Source organism: Gymnodraco acuticeps, unplaced genomic scaffold, assembly GCF_902827175.1.
Source record: "Gymnodraco acuticeps unplaced genomic scaffold, fGymAcu1.1, whole genome shotgun sequence".
NCBI classification, from domain to species: Eukaryota; Metazoa; Chordata; class Actinopteri; order Perciformes; family Bathydraconidae; genus Gymnodraco; species Gymnodraco acuticeps.
In genome coordinates, this window is record NW_022990177.1 from 243386 (window position 1) to 263093 (window position 19708).

The 19708-nt window shown below is 41.8% G+C and overlaps 1 protein-coding gene across 1 annotated transcript; it reads right to left on the reverse strand.

The window, feature by feature from the left end:
• Positions 1 to 2462: 2462 nt before the first annotated feature.
• On the reverse strand, positions 2463 to 19500 carry LOC117547193 (stonustoxin subunit alpha-like). Its single transcript, XM_034217761.1, has 3 exons — positions 19489 to 19500; positions 17738 to 17845; positions 2463 to 5578 (listed from the first exon to the last, which is right to left on the reverse strand). The coding sequence occupies exons 2-3, from the start codon at positions 17835 to 17837 to the stop codon at positions 2925 to 2927; spliced, it is 2754 nt and encodes a 917-aa protein (XP_034073652.1). The 5' UTR covers positions 17838 to 17845; positions 19489 to 19500; the 3' UTR covers positions 2463 to 2924.
• Positions 19501 to 19708: the final 208 nt, after the last annotated feature.

Below are 19708 nucleotides of genomic sequence, written 5' to 3' on the forward strand. Positions count from 1 at the left end.
ATTATGGGTAATGCTGCAATGATCTGTTTGGTGTTCCAGCCAATCAGAGACAGGCTCTGTATATATCTGAGACCTGTGATCTCACCTGATGAAACACAGTACACAGTACACCTTTAATACAAATGTAATACAGAATTTTAATTTGACATTTATTGTGAGTGAAAATAATAATATTAAGACTCACTTCTAGCAGTTTCAACATCTTTTATTTGACACTTGAGCTTGCTTGTCTTTCATAAGCTTTCATCTGGGGACACCAGGATTATGAACATTGATTTAAGAACGTTTTTTTGTGTGGAAATAAATTGCAATCCTTCTACGCAACCCCTGCAATCCCCTTAAGAACCACTTGGGGTCCGTGTACCTCCAGTTGGGAACCACTTAGGGAGGAGCTAAATAATAACATATAACATATCGCTGATGAAACTGAAAGAGAACACGATTATCCAACAACATCTTTTATTATCACACCTCAATCACATTACATTTAGTAATCAAGCACTGCTGACTGTTGTTAGACTTTAGGTCACATTTCTATTCAATTATTTACTGTCTTTTTGTATTATATGTTCAACAATAAGCAAAGAAAGAAGAGAAATACAGTAAATGCATCACATTAAGATCAACAAGTTGAATCTCCACAAACTGCATGAAGCTGCAACGTCGGTCCTTTGATCAGGAAGAACAGGAACTTTAACTGAAGACAAATAAAACTTTCAATTTAATAATCAAGACAGCATTTGTGTTGCCGCAAACATCTTCAAGACAAGTTACATAACTGTGGAAGTCTGAAACCTTGACTTGAAACATAAATGTTTGGCATATAATCAAAATGTATTATACATTGAAACATCTTAATAATTGATTAATAAAAACAAGAGAACAAAAGTGAGTGGTCACCGTTATAGGCACCAATACTCGAGCGGACAGAGGTCAACAAATAGGCGCATTCACACCGCAGTACTTTTCCCACAAAAGGTTTCGTGAGAACTTAGTTCATGAGAACTCTTTTGTCGCGTTCACACCAAAAAGAGCCGGTACTAAAATTACTTCATGAGAACCTTTTTACCCCCACGAAAGTCCCTGCTAGAGAGCAGAGAGCTGCTAGAGAGCAGGGACTTTCGAGCGGCTCTCTTGTGAGAAAAGAGCTATATTTCTGATTGGCTGGAAGGATTGCAAACCACGCCCCGTAAAACTCCCAAAAAGTTTTGTGAAGCCGCCATTTTATTATCCTCGCATTAGCATTATTAGCATTAGCATTAGCCCAGCGCAGAAACGCAGAGAGACTAACTTATGGCAACACAAAATAAAACATGGGAGCGGTGGAGATGAGGAGGTGTCGGCGTTCTGGCGATTTACTCTGAAGGCTTCAGTAGAAGCTGCTGGGAGTCCCAGCAGCTTCTACTGAAGCCTTCCCCAACTCCGGGGACTTCCGGCCGGGGACTTTGGGCGGCAGTATACGCCTTGAAGTTATTTGCGGCCTGCCAGTAAACCCAAAGCAGAAGAAGAAGAAGTGACGTCAGCGGCTTCATTTGACTAATCCCCCCCCAGGGACTTATTCCGGTGTGAACGCGATCTGTACTTAGTTCATGCGAACTAAAGAGTTCACATGAACCTTTGTGGGAAAAGTACTGCGGTGTGAATGCGCCTACTGACTGTGTGTGTCCGATAAGAAGCAGTTTTCCATAATGCAGGTCGGTGGGGTTCTTAACCTGATAAATGACGCCACCAGCTGGACAAGATCTCTAAAATCTAACAAAGCTTGATAATGACAAAAAGTGTGTGCTAATGCGTCATGCTAACTTTAGTATTGGTCATAACATGGCTCAGGTCAACCATTTTTTTTAAAGAGCCTTCATGTCATGATTTCCCCTAATATCCAAAGAAATGTCCAACCTTCTTCAAGAAACCTTTCTTTTCTTGCGTCTCCTGTTTCTCTCGAGATAATTCCTCTTCCGTTTTTGTGAGTTTTTTTCGATTGGCCACTCTGGAGATGATTGTGGCTTTTTCCCTCATCTCCTCCAAAGACCGAACACGTGACTGGTAACCCACTTTGGCCTCAGCCTTTTCTCCTTCAATCAGCATGTCAATGTAATCTGGAGTGGTCAGAAGGTTAGGGCTCAGGGCGATCTCTTGCAGACGAGTTAAAGAGTGAGATGACTGATCCATGAGGGACACTATCATCTCTTGGAGGTGATCGATCTCCTCCTCTTGACTCTCAATCAACTCCTGAACAGTCATCTTTTCGTTCGCAGCTTTATTGTACTTGACTTTAAGCTCTTCCAGTGTCTGGGTCTCTTTTACTTTTACATAGTCCCAGCTGTATGTCTGGTTGAAATGCACACTCCAAATGCATTTTCCAGGGCAGACAGTGCACCTCCCAGAACTATCCATTGACGCACAGACACGTTTTTGACTATCGTCCGCTATCATACACGGGTAATGGCAGGTGATGGAATAGTTCTGGCAGTTGGTAATGTGCTCTCCTTTCTTTGTGAGCACTTTTTGGACTGGCTTAATAACATCCACTTCAATCTCAAAGTTTTCATTTGAAGTCATGGCTGTTTCATGCTCTTTAATCTTTTCTTTGGTTGTCTTGATTTGTTCAAGTTTTGCTAATCCAGCTTTTACTTGCGGTTGCAAACCTTCAACGGCCGCTTCAAGATGCCTCCATTCTTTTAGAACCTCTTGGGTCATGAGCAAGCTTTTGGTTGTCAGTTTAGTCAAAGCATTGAAGAACTTCTCCATACTTTTGATGCCCATCTTCCAAAACATTTCATCAAAGTCATCATCATCCTCATCAGAATTCTCCTCACAGGCCCGATCACTGCTGCTTCTGTTGTCTGCAAACAACGCTGAGTTGTTGAATTTGAAGTAAACTGGAAGCCCTAGGTCATTTTTTGGACATGGAACCCTAGAGTTGTTTATTGCCTCAAGAACAGGTGGCTGCTTGCCATCTGCAAAGGTGACCAGCATCTGAATATTCTCTGCCACGTCTTTGCCAAAGATGGAGAGCACAGAGTCAAACACATATCGTTGTGTGGCTGTGCAAGAGAGGCCTGGGTGACAAAACACACAGCATCAATCTCACTGACTCCATTCGCAGAAGTGAAAAGCCTCCTGATTTGCTCTGTGATCTCCTTGTCTCTTTCTATTCCTCTTGTATCTCCAAAGCCTGGAGTATCAACAACGGTCAGAGAGAAAGGGGTTTTAAAGCCCTCTTGGTGGTTGATTTTGTACACAGTGACTTCAGAGGTCTGGCTCTCAGCTTGAGATCTCGACTGATCCTCGTCAACTAACTTGAATCTGAAATCGTCCTCCCACTCTACACCAACGATGTAGTTGATGAGTCCATTGATCAGAGTGGACTTTCCAGATCCAGTTGCTCCGAGAAGCATTATTGTACAATTTTGCCTCATGCTTTCTTTGCCAAAGTTGTACCTCCGGCATCCTTCAACGTCCATGTCTTCTTCTGTCAGAGGCAGTTTGTAAACTGAGGGAGATTCAGAGTTGATCCTCTTGCTTTTACTTATGAGGGATTCTGCAAGACGTGCAAATTCACGTTTAGTTGTGCGGACATTAACAGCGATGCTTTCTTTGCTTCTTCCAGCTGCACCACAATCACACCTGACCCTGACAGCGTATTCTGTCTCTGGCTGAAGTCCTGAAATGATCGCCTTCTCAGCTCCCGCCATCATTTGCTCCCAGTGGAGATCTTCCTCTTTCCCCTGTTGGTCTGGTTTGGCGTACTCCACGATGTAGCTCAAAACCTGGACATCTTGTCCGAGCTCAGCAGGTTTCTCCCAGCTGACTGATATCTCACCTGAGGTAGATTCAACGTGGAGTTCTCCAGGAGGGCTGCAGGGTAAGGTTTGAATGGATCCACTGACTTCATTGGCTGGCCCGGCACCTACTGGTGTCTCTGCCCTGCATCTGAACCTGTACTCTGTGTTAGGACTCAGGCCGCTCACTGTGACTTCTTCAGCTCTGGATGCTGTCTCTTGTTTCCAGCCGTCCTCTCCTCTGACACAGTACTCAACAGAGTAGGAGGTGATGTCCTCTGCTCCAAATCTGGGTGGAGAAATCTTCAGCGTCACACTGTTGTGGTTTATATCACTTCCTGTTACTGCTGCAGGCTTTGAAGGCGGCTCAAAGTTCTCGTTGACAGAAAAGCCGTCTGTGTAAAGGTAGATGCTGGCACCTTTCGGTGTCTCGTTTGTTAAACCCACCATCAGAAATGTGATGTTCTTGTTCTCCTTGTTGGCCTCTGCAAAATCACTGAAGAGCTTTGCTTTGTTCCTCAATGTTTCTGCTACTTTGTTTGTGAGGTACCATTGTTCCTTTCCTAGATCTGGAGGGTGTGGATCTTTGGCATCGGCTGGTTTGGGTGTTTGTTTCAGGTAGTTTGATAAAGTTGAGAGGTACGGTTCATCTCTTCCCAGCGAGGTGAAGACAAAACACACAGCCTGCTCTGCTTTGAGAATTTCTTCATGAAGATCATTTTCGCGTGGGACGATCTTGGTGTTTTTCATCTTGTTGGTGTACGACTTCAAAATGGAGATTTCTATCTCCTTACAGTCCATCCACTCGTTCAGGTCCTTGCTCTTGAAAGGAGAAGAACATGTCTTCCTCAGTTCCTCTGCGAGCACAGCTTCTTCTTCTCCTCCTCCTCGGATTGATGGAAGTTTCTTTGCCAGGTTTCGTTGGAATTCCAGTTTGAACTGAGAGCACTTCTGTTTGAAGGTTTTGAGTTTTTCTCCAATCTCTGGGAACTGCTGTGCAGTTTGGGTTCTCAGTGCATCCTTGCACCTCATCTCCAGGTCACTGAAGTCCTCCAGGACACTCTGACATTCTTCAACTAATCCTATACTTATCTGACGGACAAGTTTAGCGGCAGAATAATCTAAACATGTCAGAGGCAACAGCCAGACCTTCACTGGTACTGCGTTTTCCCCGTTGGCTCCCAGCAGCTTTGGCAGACTTTGGTACACCTCTACTGCCTCCTGAAAGGATGTCGGAGGTTTCTGAATCAAAAAGTCTCCAAAGAATCTGCAGGACAGTTTCTCATCATTTGCTTTGTCCTTGTCTTCCATTTTCAGCGAGCCTTCACCCTCTATTGACAGGGAGGGAATGTTCTTGATCATCACCTTCAAGTTGCCCTGAATGTCTCGATGGTTCTCGTTGACAGACACCTCACGGTCAAAGACAAAGAAGGCTTGTGCCCCATAAAGGATTCCTGTGACTACATGTGTTGCTATTCCTTGATCAAAGACATATGGATGCTTAACATTGCCTTTTCCAAGATGATTCATGGACAGTTCTTGGAACTTTGTGGTAGTTTTGTACTTCAGTGTTACTCTGGCCTGATTTTTGGAAGTCTTGCTATCGTTCAGGTATTTGGCTGATCCTTCAACCTCTACCAGTCCACTCAAGAAACTTGCCTTCAGCGAGGCTTCAACCTCAAGTGCTGAAGATTTATCCTCAATTGATTCAGATGCCACCATCTCAAAGTCACTGCTAGGTTTCGGTCTTTCTCTTGTATCTTTTTCCAGGTCATCACAGTCCCACAGTGTCAGGCCTGTCCAAAAAAAAAGATATTCAAAGATATTCATCTGCATTTGATTGCATGATAGTAAGGCTAAGCTGTTTGACACAAAATTAGAGAAACACCAAGACAAAAGTTTCATTTTTCGTCTATTGATGTCACTAATGTTGAATGTGATTAAAGTGAACATAAATGAATCTGGAACTTTCTGGCAATGTTAGCTGGCTATAGGATCTGCGAACAACTGGCCTAAAGAACACGCATAAACACACTGTTTTCCCTGAAATTATACGCCAAAAATTAAGACTAAATATCCATTCCAATGGTCCACCAATTGGTTAGTTCAAATATCTAAAATAACAACAGGACATTCGAGCTGCTAAATTAATCTGCTTGTAACAAACAGTTATAGTGTTTTATGAGGAAATCTGTTAACCATATATACTGCTATTTCTCTACTCTACAAGCACAAAAGATTCCACCATGGTTAGGGTAATCTTGTTTTTCCTTTTAACCAGCCACTTGTATAAACTGTTAGCGGTGTCTATGTTTTGCATACCAGCAACTACAAGATGTATGCCTGCTGCTCCTATTACTACTCAAAAAAATTATCCTAAAATCTGAATATTGGCAAAACTAGAATGTAGCCTAAAACTAAAATCAGAAGAATCACAATCACAGGTTTCCTTATTGCACAGTAGCAAGGCTAACAGAGATTAATATGAAGCTACATCTGGGCCAGAAGTTCAGACAATTAAAGATCATCAAAGAAAAAAAGAAAATAAATGTAAAGTTCAAGTTTTGATCCCAAACATTTAATAATACAATGATTTATTCAAACAAAGAATAAGCATTTACATTTTTTCAGATTGAATTTTGGTTTCAGGTTATTTTGATTAACTTTTAGTTATATTATGTTATTTGAGTAATTGTTTCAGTTTTTTTAACTCAACACTTCTTATACACAATACTCCCGTGATTGGCAGTAAATTAAAAACTGATGCCAGTGACAAGGTTCTATTTAGCGAGCTGCTTTTAATCGCACTTGGCAACAATTGTGGTATAAGAGCAATGAACTGTGCTGGATTGTGAAGTTTGTGAATGCATATGGATGACCCCCACTTCCATACAGCAGCCCTATTGTGAGCTTGCAATAGCATGCGCTCCACCAGGACAACCTGCCGGCACCATGGCTGGCACTAGCGCACAGAGAAGAAATGTTAGCTATATTTGCCAGGTTGCCATTGGCAACCATTCAGAAACAATTTCAACCATTTATTGGCCTTTGGTTGCCATCAGTGGCAACCAATTTTTAACATAAATAAATTAGGACAGCAAACAGCAAAATGTGCACCCCAAAATAGATAAATGTTAATTATTTGTTGTATTAACCTCTTAAGAGTGATATTTAATTATTGTTGTGACCAGTCACAACCTGATACTTAAAGGAAGACTCCAGTCATTAGATAGTTAATAAAAACTTCAGTATTTAGTGAAACATTATGTTTAAACCATACCCTGAAGAAATCAGTGATATTCCCCGGTAAATAATGATTTTATAGCTCTTTTTTTATCAAAACCTGTATATTCCGTCAGGCAGCTGCCATTTTGGCCATTTTCAGTAGTCATATGATCCGAAAAACTAGGTCGTGACGTCATCTATGCGTTCACTTTGTAAACACATGAACAGCTCATTCGACGAAAACATGGCGGAGTATTTGAGTTCGGACTCGTCAGCCGAGGAAGAAGTTTAGAAAAATAAAGTCCAGGCGGACTCACCTCTGGGTAATTTGGGAACCATCCTTTCCGTTTGACCTTTTTCACTGTAAAAATCATTTTATTACTTTGAATTATCACTATAGGTATTCATTCCATCCAAATACAACTGTAAAAAAAATAAAAAAACATACTCTGTTATCCTCTTAGGCCCCACGGACCCGGTTCCGGGGCCGAAATCGCGTCATTTGCAGGAAACAACGTCTCAGGAACCTTAATATTTAATAAACTATGAATATTTGATATCCATATAATGGGAAAAAACTAATTTAACTGAACTTTTTCATTTTTTCCTTCAAAAAAAACAAACACACAATGCTAACAGTGAGCCTCTGAATTAGCCCCGAGCGAAAAATGCTAACCTATTACTGCACCGCAAATCACTCCTAGCTCCCTTATTACTTATCCTAGCTGCACATCCAACACATCGTTTATGATCGTAAAGACACAGAATCTAACGGTGCCCACCTCAACACTGAAAGATACAAACTCGCAACGTTATCAACAAAAACATACATCAAAACAAGTGGCGCTAGGTACTAACATGCGCTAGGCTAACATGGCTTACCTTGGTCTTTTTCTGGTCTAAACTGGTCTTCAATGGCATTAAAACGATAAAAACGATGATGTAGTTAATCCATAGGTTAATATCCAATGGGGCTGTGTCCCCTTTGAAATATTCTGATAATCTATAAGCAATAAAACTGCAATTCCGTTATCTGCTGTCCGCTCCGTGCTCCGTGCGCTCTGGGTCCTGCAATTCCTGCTTCCTTCCGTAGTAAACAATAAGTAAAGTCTGCTGCGTAATGTGCTTACACTGGCTGGCATTGGCAGTGCACTGCATCCCCATTAAGTAATGGTTGATTAATAAATCCCATTTTATGTTTCATCATACTCTCAGAGTAGTCGTCCGGAAACTTGAAATGTTCGCTGCATACATGCGCCTGTGGATCTTTCGGTTCGGGCCGAGCACATTTCGCTAGCCACTGCCTACGAACGTACTTCCTACGCTTACCCGTTGGCAATAGATGGAACCGAGCATTCCGTGGATTGTTCCTATCCGAATTGCGGCAATGTTTTGCGATACAATGAGGCATATTTCTATAGAATTGTGAGAGTAACTAGAGTAAACAACATGAACAAAGCACATACGTCAATTTGTCCTCGACACCAAACGCATAGTTCACGTCACTTCCGGTAAAATAAGTCATGTGACTCGTCAAAATGGCACCGCCCACAGGGTTGAAGTTATTTCGGTAATTAATCAGTTTAAAATCACTGATAACCTCATCGGATTTAAAAAATTTAAAAAAAGACTGGCAGAGACTGGTCTGTTTTATCGGATGATAATTATTTAAAAATGCGTGTCATGAGGATTGCCTCCCTTTAAGTTGCACGTGCATTGGTGTGATTACGGAGCCAGAAAGCGATGCAAGTTTACTTGCGTCCGCGGTGCGCCGTGTGTTTGTTTTACAAAAAATGGTGAAGCAAATTAAGTTCAGTCAGACAACTCACGTGTTTCTTTAACATGTTTATTAGAAGCAGCATATAGTTACGTTTGGCGACTAGGCTCGGGCATCATCACTCCATAGATATACATAGCACGATGAGTGATGATTAAATAACTAACCCCCGAGCCTACAGGTGGAAGCTGGGGTGGAAGCTGGGGTGGTGATGGGGCAGGCAAGCAGCAGCGACGTAGAGGTAGCTGCAGCAATAGCAGCAGCAAGCAATGCATGGAGAGAGATCTGGAAGGTTAAATAGAGCGGCGTATTAAGGAGACTCTGTTTGGTTGGTTGTAGAGTGGCAAGGGGACGTTATGTATGAATGCAGCATCAGTGCTCGAGTTGACTGCCTGAACTAGCTCGCAGGCTTCGCCCCATTTCAGTCAGACAACTCACGTGTTTCTTTAACATGTTTATTAGAAGCAGCATATAGTTACGTTTGGCGACTAGGCTCGGGCATCATCACTCCATAGATATACATAGCACGATGAGTGATGATCAAATAACTAACCCCCAAAACTGCGTAGCCCGAACCTGACGCTGGTGATGTAAGACTGATAAGTAGAGGGCCTGGCGAGCTGCCATGTGGCCATTCCCCCTAAGCACAGCGGCTTTAAGGGGAATATACTACTAAGTGAGACTGCTATGTGTAGGCCTGAGGAATAGCCCAGAGCCGATTCTTCCCCAGCACAGCGGCTTTGAGAGGAATATACTACCTATATACACTACCTAGTGAAACTGCTATGTGAAGGCCCGGGAACAGCCCGAAAAGCCATCCCCCTTAAGCACCGCGGCTTTGAGGGGAATATACTACCTAGAGAGACTGCTATGTGTAGGCCTGGAAGTGACCAGTGCCGACCCCCCCCCCCAGCACCGCGGCTTTGAGGGGAATATACTACCTATATCAAGACTGCTGTGTCTAGGTCTTTGAGGCAGCGACAATGAGCTTTCCCCCCCAAGCATGCAGCTATGAGGGGAATATACTACTTAGTGAGACTGCTATGTGAAGGCCCGGGAACAGCCCGAAAAGCCATCCCCCTTAAGCACCGCGACTTTAAGGGGAATATACTACCTAGAGAGACTGCTATGTGTAGGCCTGGAAGTGACCAGTGCCGACCCCCCCCCCCAGCACCGCGGCTTTGAGGGGAATATACTACCTATCAATACTGCTGTGTCTAGGTCTTGAGGCAGCGACAATAAGCTTTCCCCCCCAAGCATGCAGCTATGAGGGGAATATACTATAATGAAATAAATATAATCTAACCCAGGAACCACCTGGTATGCAATAACAGAATTCTACAGATATACATCTTTGAACGTTACTCATCATCGAGTAGTGCAAGAGCTCATGGTTGCTTGTGCTGAAAGGATCTCATCCCTGTGAGGCATGATATAGCGCTGGTGAGCAGAAGATGACCGACGGCCCAGGATACTCAGGGTTGAGGTAGGCGGATATAGAGCTGCGGTTGTGGCTGTGCAGATTCTTAAACAGTGGGAATAGCGATCTGGGGGCAGGTCGCAGCTTAGGCAGAGATCACGCAGCTTGGAGGAGAACCCTCGTCGTTGGGTTTGCAGCCATCGAATAAACATGGGTGCCGACCCATGTGTCAGAGGGCAATGATGCGAGAAGTTCAGCATGGAAGATAAAGGACAAAGAAAACAGTGTTAGTTTTAGCAATGATTATTCGGGGTTCCTTGACTCTCCAGACAGAACTGTCAGACATTGAATGTTTCAAAACAGTGTGTATATTTGATCTCCAAAGTTAATTCAGTAAGGGAGAGATTATGCTGAGGATTAAAAGGTGAGAGGTCTGTGTATATTCGCCACCTGAGAAACCAATAGAAAGCTCTAACAACTGCATCTGACGTTTATCAATGTATAGTGAAACCCCTTTGCCTGAACTTATACATTAACCTTTGCACGGGTGCAAAGTTAAGAGGCAGTCTTTATCATTGCGTGGAGGACGTGCCTGCTTAAGGCCCTTGAGGAGCAAATTAATGAACTCTAGCGTGGCTTAATACTTAGCACTTGAAGATTGCAGGATTTGAATGAAAATACAATTAATGCATGAACAACTATTATATCTATTGCATAAGTACACGGAGGAGGGACAGAAGAAGATAAAGTACCAAGCTGAATTGTATGCTTTGAATCATGCTCTTGGTTGGAGACAGAATATGGGAAATCCTTGAGGGCTTGACGTGTAGATCCAGAGTCATTAGGTTGAACGAAGGGCATGGCAAGCTGGTGGGGCAACCACTCATTGTGAAATCCCCCGAACCAGCAGAAGGCGCAGCATCTGTAAGTAACTAGAGAAGATCTGAAGACATCGCAAGGTCATTATAAAAGAATGAACATAACATTCATGGAGAGAGAAGGAAAATAGGATGGGGTGAGCTGCGCTCCCTGTGATACTGACTATTGCATGGAGCAAGACTTCTGATGCTCAGGCAGTCTGCTGCTATAGAGAGACTTCTGATACTCAGACAGTCTGCTGCTATAGAGAGACTTCTGATACTCAGACAGTCTGCTGCTATAGAGAGACTTCTGATACTCAGTCAGTCTGCTGCTATAGAGAGACTTCTGATACTCAGACAGTCTGCTGCTACAGAGAGACTTCTGATGCTCAGTCAGTCTGCAGCTATAGAGAGACTTCTGATACTCAGACAGTCTGCTGCTATAGAGAGACTTCTGATACTCAGTCAGTCTGCTGCTATAGAGAGACTTCTGATGCTCAGACAGTCTGCTGCTATAGAGAGACTTCTGATACTCAGTCAGTCTGCTGCTACAGAGAGACTTCTGATGCTCAGACAGTCTGCTGTAATAAGTGAGAGAGGCATAGCATGTGGTAAAACATTATCTTAGAAGGATGTGATACACCACCACCAGTTCTATGCATAGCTTACCGTAGGAGTTTAACAGTTTTTGATTAGCCAGTACGGTGCAGATATCAGGTCGGATAGGGCATACGTGTGGTTTCACGCACAAGGGCAGAATAAGCAATCATTATAAAACAGAGAATGACAGGGATGCAATCAGATGAAACCGTTCTGGAGAAGTGCTGATTAATGAATAATGCAATGAAGGTATTCTGCAGATGATTAAAACGTGAGCCGAGTGAGTGACTCATTGCTGTGAGAGACATACGCTGCAAGACTACATTGAGCATGAGGTGTTTATATTGCATCCATTCCTTATGCTTGACGTGTGCACTGAGACATTAGCTGAGGTATGCTATTGAGGTACCAGATAGAGGGGATCGTACGATCATTAAAGCAAGCACGGTTCGCACCACCACCAGTTATATGAAAGTATGAGGGAGCACCTGTACATTCTTTCTTTTATATTATTCATTTTTAAATATATCATTATTTTATCCGGACTCCCCCAACCCAAAGGGGTGCCGAGATACGAATTTGATGAGACACGGAGGCGATCATGCCTAAACGTGCTGTGAACACGGATAAACGTCATTTATCTGCTTGTTGAATTTCCTGGGAGGGGTTGGATGCGGCGTAGAGGGCCTGCACGCGGTCGGCTTGTGCGTAATGCGACTTCCGTGTTCACGGATCAGCTGATCAAGGGGCCTCGACTCGGTACTGATGCCGGATCGGCTTGTTCGCTTATGGAGGTCTTCTCCTCTCGCTCTTGCTTGATATCTGCTACGAGGATCTGAAACGGGTATGTCGGCAGCATGAACACCTGAAGTCACAGCTGATTGAAGTCTAAAATGATGGTCAAAAATGTATCGCGCCTCCCTTCATATTCACGTAACGGAAATGATTCATTTATTTCCATTTATAGTAGTATACTTGTACACTTAATAATAATGGGTTCCATTTATAAAGCACTTCATATTTGATTTTTCAAATCCCGAAGTGCTACAAGTAGTGAGCATAAACAATATAAATAAACATTACACAACACGGTATAATTAATAAAATAAATAAATAAAAGGGTGATAAGAAGGTCTAGGCAAAGGCTCTTTTGAAGAGATGGGTTTTGAGGCCTTTTTTAAAAGCCTGCACGGTCTGTGGTGCTCTCATTTGTTTGGTTACAACTTCTGTATCATTGCCTCAAATATGACTAAGTTACTGCAGGCCACACATTTCCATAATAAAACATCGCTTATGCAGAATAGTATTATATACCTGCCAAGATGCGATTCCTAATGCTGCGTTCGCACAAGGAACTGCTGCTGCAGGGGGTAGGAAGCTAGAACTTGTGACTGGATCTGGGACTCCAATTCCCAGAATCCTCGGGGGTGTGACGTCAGCGGCACAACGTGGTTGAACGCGGAAGTAGAAACATTTGTTTACATTGCAGGCAGAGGAAATCGAGTTTGTTCACGGGAATATCGTGGAATTAAAGGCTTCAAGCGCTGATTTTACTTCGAGAAGGTAGGACAGGATGGCAGGGAATGCCGGAGTCAGCTTGCTCCTGCCTTTTGTTGTTTAAATACCCGCCGACCGAGAGACAGTGCGACTCTTAGCTGACACACAAGAGAGGGGTTGTTACCGGAGCTGGCGTAGAACTCGGGACTTCCTCTGGCCCAAAGGATATTAAAAGCTACTCCAGATGAGGACGGAAGGGAGTGGGACACCTGAATGTGTGCCGTGCGGGAGCTGTGGGTCGTTCCAGCGGCGTCTGAACCATGCTCTGAGCTAGCCTGTGTTTCGGGAATGAGGCATTTCTTACGGCTTCTTGCGTATGATGATTCGGTTCCAGAGTCGGAGATTGCAATAGACATTTGCAAGGACAGCACCGGCAGGCAAGCAGCAGCAACATGAACGCAGCAATAGCAAGTGAACACAGCAGTGGCGACGTAGAGGTAGCTGCAGCAATAGCGGCATATTAAGGAGACTCTGTTTGGTTGGTTGTAGAGTGGCAAGGGGGCGTTATGTATGAATGCAGCATAAATGCTCGAGTTGACTGCCTGAACTAGCTCGCAGGCTTCGCCCCATTTGTTTGACTGAGGGGTAAAAAGTTTGGCCAACCCGTCAACATCTCAAACGAATGTTCAAAATGATTCAACTCTTAAAGCGCAAGGTGAATCCGAATGAAAAGCAAAGAGGACATTTGTAAAGTCTTGGGAGGCGAAATATAAGGCGTTATTTTTGTGCCTCTATCCTGAGCATGCAATGAAACATTTTGACCACAGAAAAATGTATTTTGCAAGCACATCAATTATATTTTGAAGAGAAATTGAGTCTCAAGCCCTGTCACAAACTCCTGCACACTCTCTCCCTCGCTCAACCCCTCCACCCTGTGAGCTCAAGTTTGCCTTCGGGCTCGCTCAAGTTGGCAAAGAGTTACAAATGTGCCACAAAACCACCCAAATCGCAGAACTCGAGAAGGTCAATTCTGATTGGCTGTTTTGAGATACGGAAAGAGAGGGATTTTAGGTTGCCAACAAGTTTGGCCAGACTAATACATTTTGAATGTTAAATAAATGAAAACCATTCACAGTTAAGAATTATATATGAATTATTAATGCCATAAATGATTGCATACAATTACAGTTTCTTATTTCTCCAGTATGATAGCTGTCACACAGAAGTTAAATCAATGTTTCACTAAGAAGAAATACTTTTAGTGGGTTAAGTACATTCTGCTTCGTTGTCCATTCACTTTCGGTAAAAGTTCCTTCAAAATAAGAGTCCCGATCTTATTACTACCAAAATAAAAGTGCAAAACGAAAGCTTTACCATAGGAAAATATTGGCATACAAATATAATCACTTCTATAAAAAGGTAACACATTTGAAATATATTTAGACATATAAAGGTAATTTACAGCATTAATAATTAATATCTAATTCTTAACTGTGAATGGTTTTTATTTAACATTATAAATGTATTAGTGGCCAATCCAAGACTTCATGCTGAAGGGCCAATGGATCTATGGTGGGGGTCAGCACAAAGGTCAAGACATTTGAAAGGGAGACAACGGATGACCAAGAAACTAGTGACTTGCTCAATTCATTTGTGGATCTGTGAAGAACATGACAACAGCTGCACTACTGGTGTTTAGTATAGATGAGAGTAACAAATGCGTCACTTCCGGGCAAAAATAGCGTCTCCGCCCACTTTTGGGGGAAAACAACGCTGTCAGTTGAACGGCGGTCAATACAAATTCTAAAGTTTTTGCCAATCCGATCAGAAATTTAAGAAAACCGGAGATTTTTGGATCTTCAAAGAGCCCGATTACAATGGCCAGACAGGCAAACAATTGCATTAAGCCATTAGAAATCGACGATCGGGCTCGATATATGGTTAAATATGGCAGTAGGCTATCGATTTTCATAGATGAGAGTAACATCGACGTCACTTTACGACCCCGCCCACTTTTGGGGGAAACAACGCTGTCATTTGAACGACGATCGAGCCTGAAGCCACAGAGCTCTTCTTTGACTGTCCTTTCTTCTTAGAGGAAGTTCAGAAACACTGAACTCTGGATTATTTTTAATGTTTGAGGTGCAATAAACGACACGGCAGCTTGTTGGCATGATACAACTATTATGTTCCGCCTCGCTCATGAGAGTAACAGCTGGAGAAATTACAGCCTCGCCTACTGATTTTCATTTAACCATATATCGAGACCGATTGTCGATTACCAATGATCGAATGTAATTGTTTGCCTGACTGGCCATCGTAATCGAGCTCTTTGAAGATCCCAAAATCGACGGTTTTCAAAAAAAATTGATCGGATTGGCAAAAACTTCAGAATTTGAATTGACCGCCGTTCAAATGACCGCGTTGTTTTCCCCCAAAAGTGGGCGGGGCCGTTATTTTTGCCCGGAAGTGACGTAGGTGTTACTCTCATCTATACCAGCAATTGAGGGTGGACAAGTTTACTACCACTTTATTTTCAAATAATTGTGTTAATTACTTATTGTAATAAAGCTTTTTAACATTATTTTGTGTCACAATTCATTATTAAGTTGATGTATAACTGTATAGTATCTTAATTATTTAAAATATAAGGTGACTAAAAATGGCAGCCGTATTTTCAGTTTTAGAAACCAAAATCTGATGCCTGGTTGCCTGGCAACCACTTTTAAAAGTTAGCGTTGAACCCTGCACTGGCATCAGTTTTTTGACTGCCAATCACAGGTGTAGGAGGAGACATTTTATGGATGTTGTTGGCATGTCAGTTTACCTTATTTATATTTATAGTGCAATATTATTTTTGAACACTTGGTGGCAGGATTTAGCTGCACCGGGTGCATAAAGGGGGTTACAGGTGACTGGAAGAGCGAGGACACAGGAGGAAGAGCATACCGATCTCACCAGCCCATGAACTGCCCAGCAGATGCTCAAGATACAACAACCATCCAGTCAGTAATTAAACCTTGGTAATGTAAACTCTATATAAACATAATTCTAAACTTCACTCAAGACCGGAAAGCATCTGTTATGTGTCTGCGTCTGGATCACTCATTCTCCTGTGAAGTAATGGCAAAACGAATAATAGGACATTGGAACAACAAAGTTGCCATTACAACGGGAGTATTGTGTATAGAAAGTGTTGAGTAATATTTCTACCAGTATATACAATTCCTGAAGGCAACATGACGGCTGAATCTGAAAAAAAGAATGACTCAAATATCAAAATGAAAATGATAATATATGAAAACAATACTTTGTAAAATGCTAGACTGAATTAAAATGATATTCAACCTGAAAAGGACTTTTCAAATACTTTTCAAAGTTCAGGATCAATGAACTTTCAAATACATCATATTTAGAATGATCAAAACTTTTGGCCCATATTTAGCTCCATAGAGTAACAGCTCTATATATAGGTATCCTTACATAGCAACCCATTTAAGATCTCTTCAATACAATTCTTATTTCTCAAAATGCAGCTGCTTCCCTCAACCATCTGCAATCACATCAGATATATATTCAGACTCCTTTTTTCCCCCATATGACTTCCCCAAGGAAAATGCATTTCTTATTTCTAAACCATCACATTGTCTCTAACCCAACCAGGGCAGTTATCCTTAATCAGCCCTTTTACTAGATATGATCAATCTGTCTTTAATGTAGCACAGTCTTATGAAGTAACTGTAATTACATCTATTTTTTAAATAATTTATTTAATCATCAGTAAATCTGTTTCTGTACTTTCTTGTTAGTTCTTAGTCCTGCATTCAACATCATTGACCATCACGTCCTATAACTGAGAATCGAACAGTTCATTGTTGTTAAAGGAACAATAATAATCCGTGTTTTTTATCTGAGCAACCTCAGTTGGCACATGTAAATGATCAATCCTCAATTATGTTATTCTGATTAATTTATATGCTACCTTTAAGCAATTTCTATAGAAAAAAATACAGTTTCAGTTATGCAGATGATACTTATTATATGTATAGAGTTAACTAAACTTCAAGCCTTTTCTAAAGATATAGTTATTCTGTATGGTATGCCCTGGTCTCCAACACCATGGTCCAGAGTCAGGGAGTTTTGTTAAGAATATGCATTTTTACTATCACATTAACTTTGCAGTCAGACATCCGGTCTCAAAAAGATCAATTCAAAATGACCATGCATTTGTACATGGCCTGGATTAATGCAATTATTTATTATCAGGCCATCCCATTAGTTATCTTAAGACTCGGCAGTTGAACCAGAATGCAACATCTGGGAAAACAGATCATATTTCCTCAATATGTTCTACACTGGCTCCCTGAACAATACATCATGAATTCCAAATCCTTCAGCTCACTCAAAAGTCATGTAATGATCATGGGATGATTTGCAGTTTTGTTTTTTCTAGAATGGAGCTTCAGCAAGTTTAGAAACAATTAGCATTTTTTACAAGTAGGTTCCCATACCTGAATATTTGGATTAAGTTTTATGCAGTTTTTGCTGTTCAGTAACTTTACATGTGGATCCTTACCAGGGACGAGTGAATCCTGCCGGCAGTCGTACAGCATCCCGAGGCTGAATGGCCGGCCGAGTGCCGCCACTTCAATTGTTCTGCTTGCTTGAGGGTCCATCTCTTATTCTTGAATAGAAAACAGAATGTATGTATATTTAAACTGCGAATCATTTGTGTTCTTGTATATTTTGCACGAAAGACAAGTTCTTCTGATGGTAAAAGTATAACAGAATATTTCCTTTTTGGGTAAATGTACCAATGTAAGGGGGTCTAATAAACATCTGATAATCCAATGTCAAACCAAACCAAAAAAGTGTCCTAATCACCTTTTATGGAAAGTGACTTTTAATGACCTTGTCTTTCTCTCCTGTTCCAGTGTTAATTTTGGCAGCTATTTTTGATTTAGTATTAGTCAGACGAAAATGGTTATTAGTTTTAGTCACATTTCAGTCATTTCTATCCTTCATAGTTTTAGTCTAGTTTTAGTCGACGACAACTCAAAACGTTTTAGTCCAGTTTTAGTCTAAATGGTTTCTCTCTTTTAACTAATTCAAATACAGGTATCTGAAAGTGGAATCAATGAGACAGCATCAAGTGTTGAAATTCGTAAAGCAACATTTCACTCTCTTAACACTTTACTTGTGTAATATCTAGGGATGGGTATCGCTAAGGTTTTTAACACAAAAGTCAAAGTCAGCTTTATTGTCAAGAATTCTACATGTGTTATACATCAGAAACATCGAAATATCGTTTCCCGCAGTGTGACATATATACATAAAACAAAAAACAAAAAGGGCCTACTACTACTCTTATCGATACGGTATTGGTATTAATGGTATTCTTATATGTACTTTTTGTTATGTTTTAAAGTGAAAAACTAAACAAATTGTTAACCGGATTAACATTGCTTTATTTAAATGTGAAATAAATCAAATATATAATTATGTTATTATATTGTACTGTACTTGAGTAAAATGTTGAGGTACTTGTACTTTACTGGAGTATTTAAACGTTTTACTACTTAGTACTTCTACTCCACTACAGTTCAGAGGTAAACTGTGTACTTCTACTCCACTCCATGTATTTAATACCTTTAGTTACTTCACAGATCTGGATGAATGATGTGAAATATAATCAAGTGTTGAATCAGACTTTAGTTCCACCTGGAGTAAATCCACCAGCTACCCTGCAGTATACAAAGTCATTCAAACTAGCTGCACCTTCACCAGCTTTGAGAACACTTTCATGATCAATCATTATAAAACATATATATATATTATTCTGAAATGGACCAATCTGCACAACGACTACTTTTACTGTCTTTCACTATATTTTGATGAGAATACTTTTCTACTTTCACTTGAGGAACATTTTGAATGCAGGACTTTTACTGTGACAGAGTATTCCTACACTCTGGTACTTCTCCCACCTCTGCACACCTGATGTGATAACGTTACTCGTAATTGGGGCAACAGAGCTACGAGTTAAGGAAGTCGAAAATTGTGCATTTCTCCGACTGAATATGACGCCTTTTGGCCGGCTGTTTGGACAGACTGCTCTACTCGTGTCAACGCGCTAACGCGAAAACACTAATGGCAAATGAGCTTTGTAGAGTGTCTCTATATTCTCTGAACGCTCTGTCCCCGGCAGATCTCTGTGTGCCGCTGCAGCATGTCTGTTAAGCCCCGCCCCCCGCACACAGAGAGACACCTGGGCCCTGTCTCAGGTCGACTATTTTCATTTCCTCGCTCCTCGGTCCTCGGTCTCACCGGAAGTTGATTTGTCTGCGCCATCTTGAGTACCGTCCCATGGCTCTTATTTCTGCCGGAGGACCGAGGACCGAGGAGCGAGGAGCGATCATGGAGGAGCGATAACCGAGGAACCACCAGACCATCCTTCGATAAAATCCTCAGATACTCGCCCCGCCCCCTTACAGTGTATCGCTCACTGATTGGACGAGGCAGTGCATGCACTGATCTGATGCTTCTT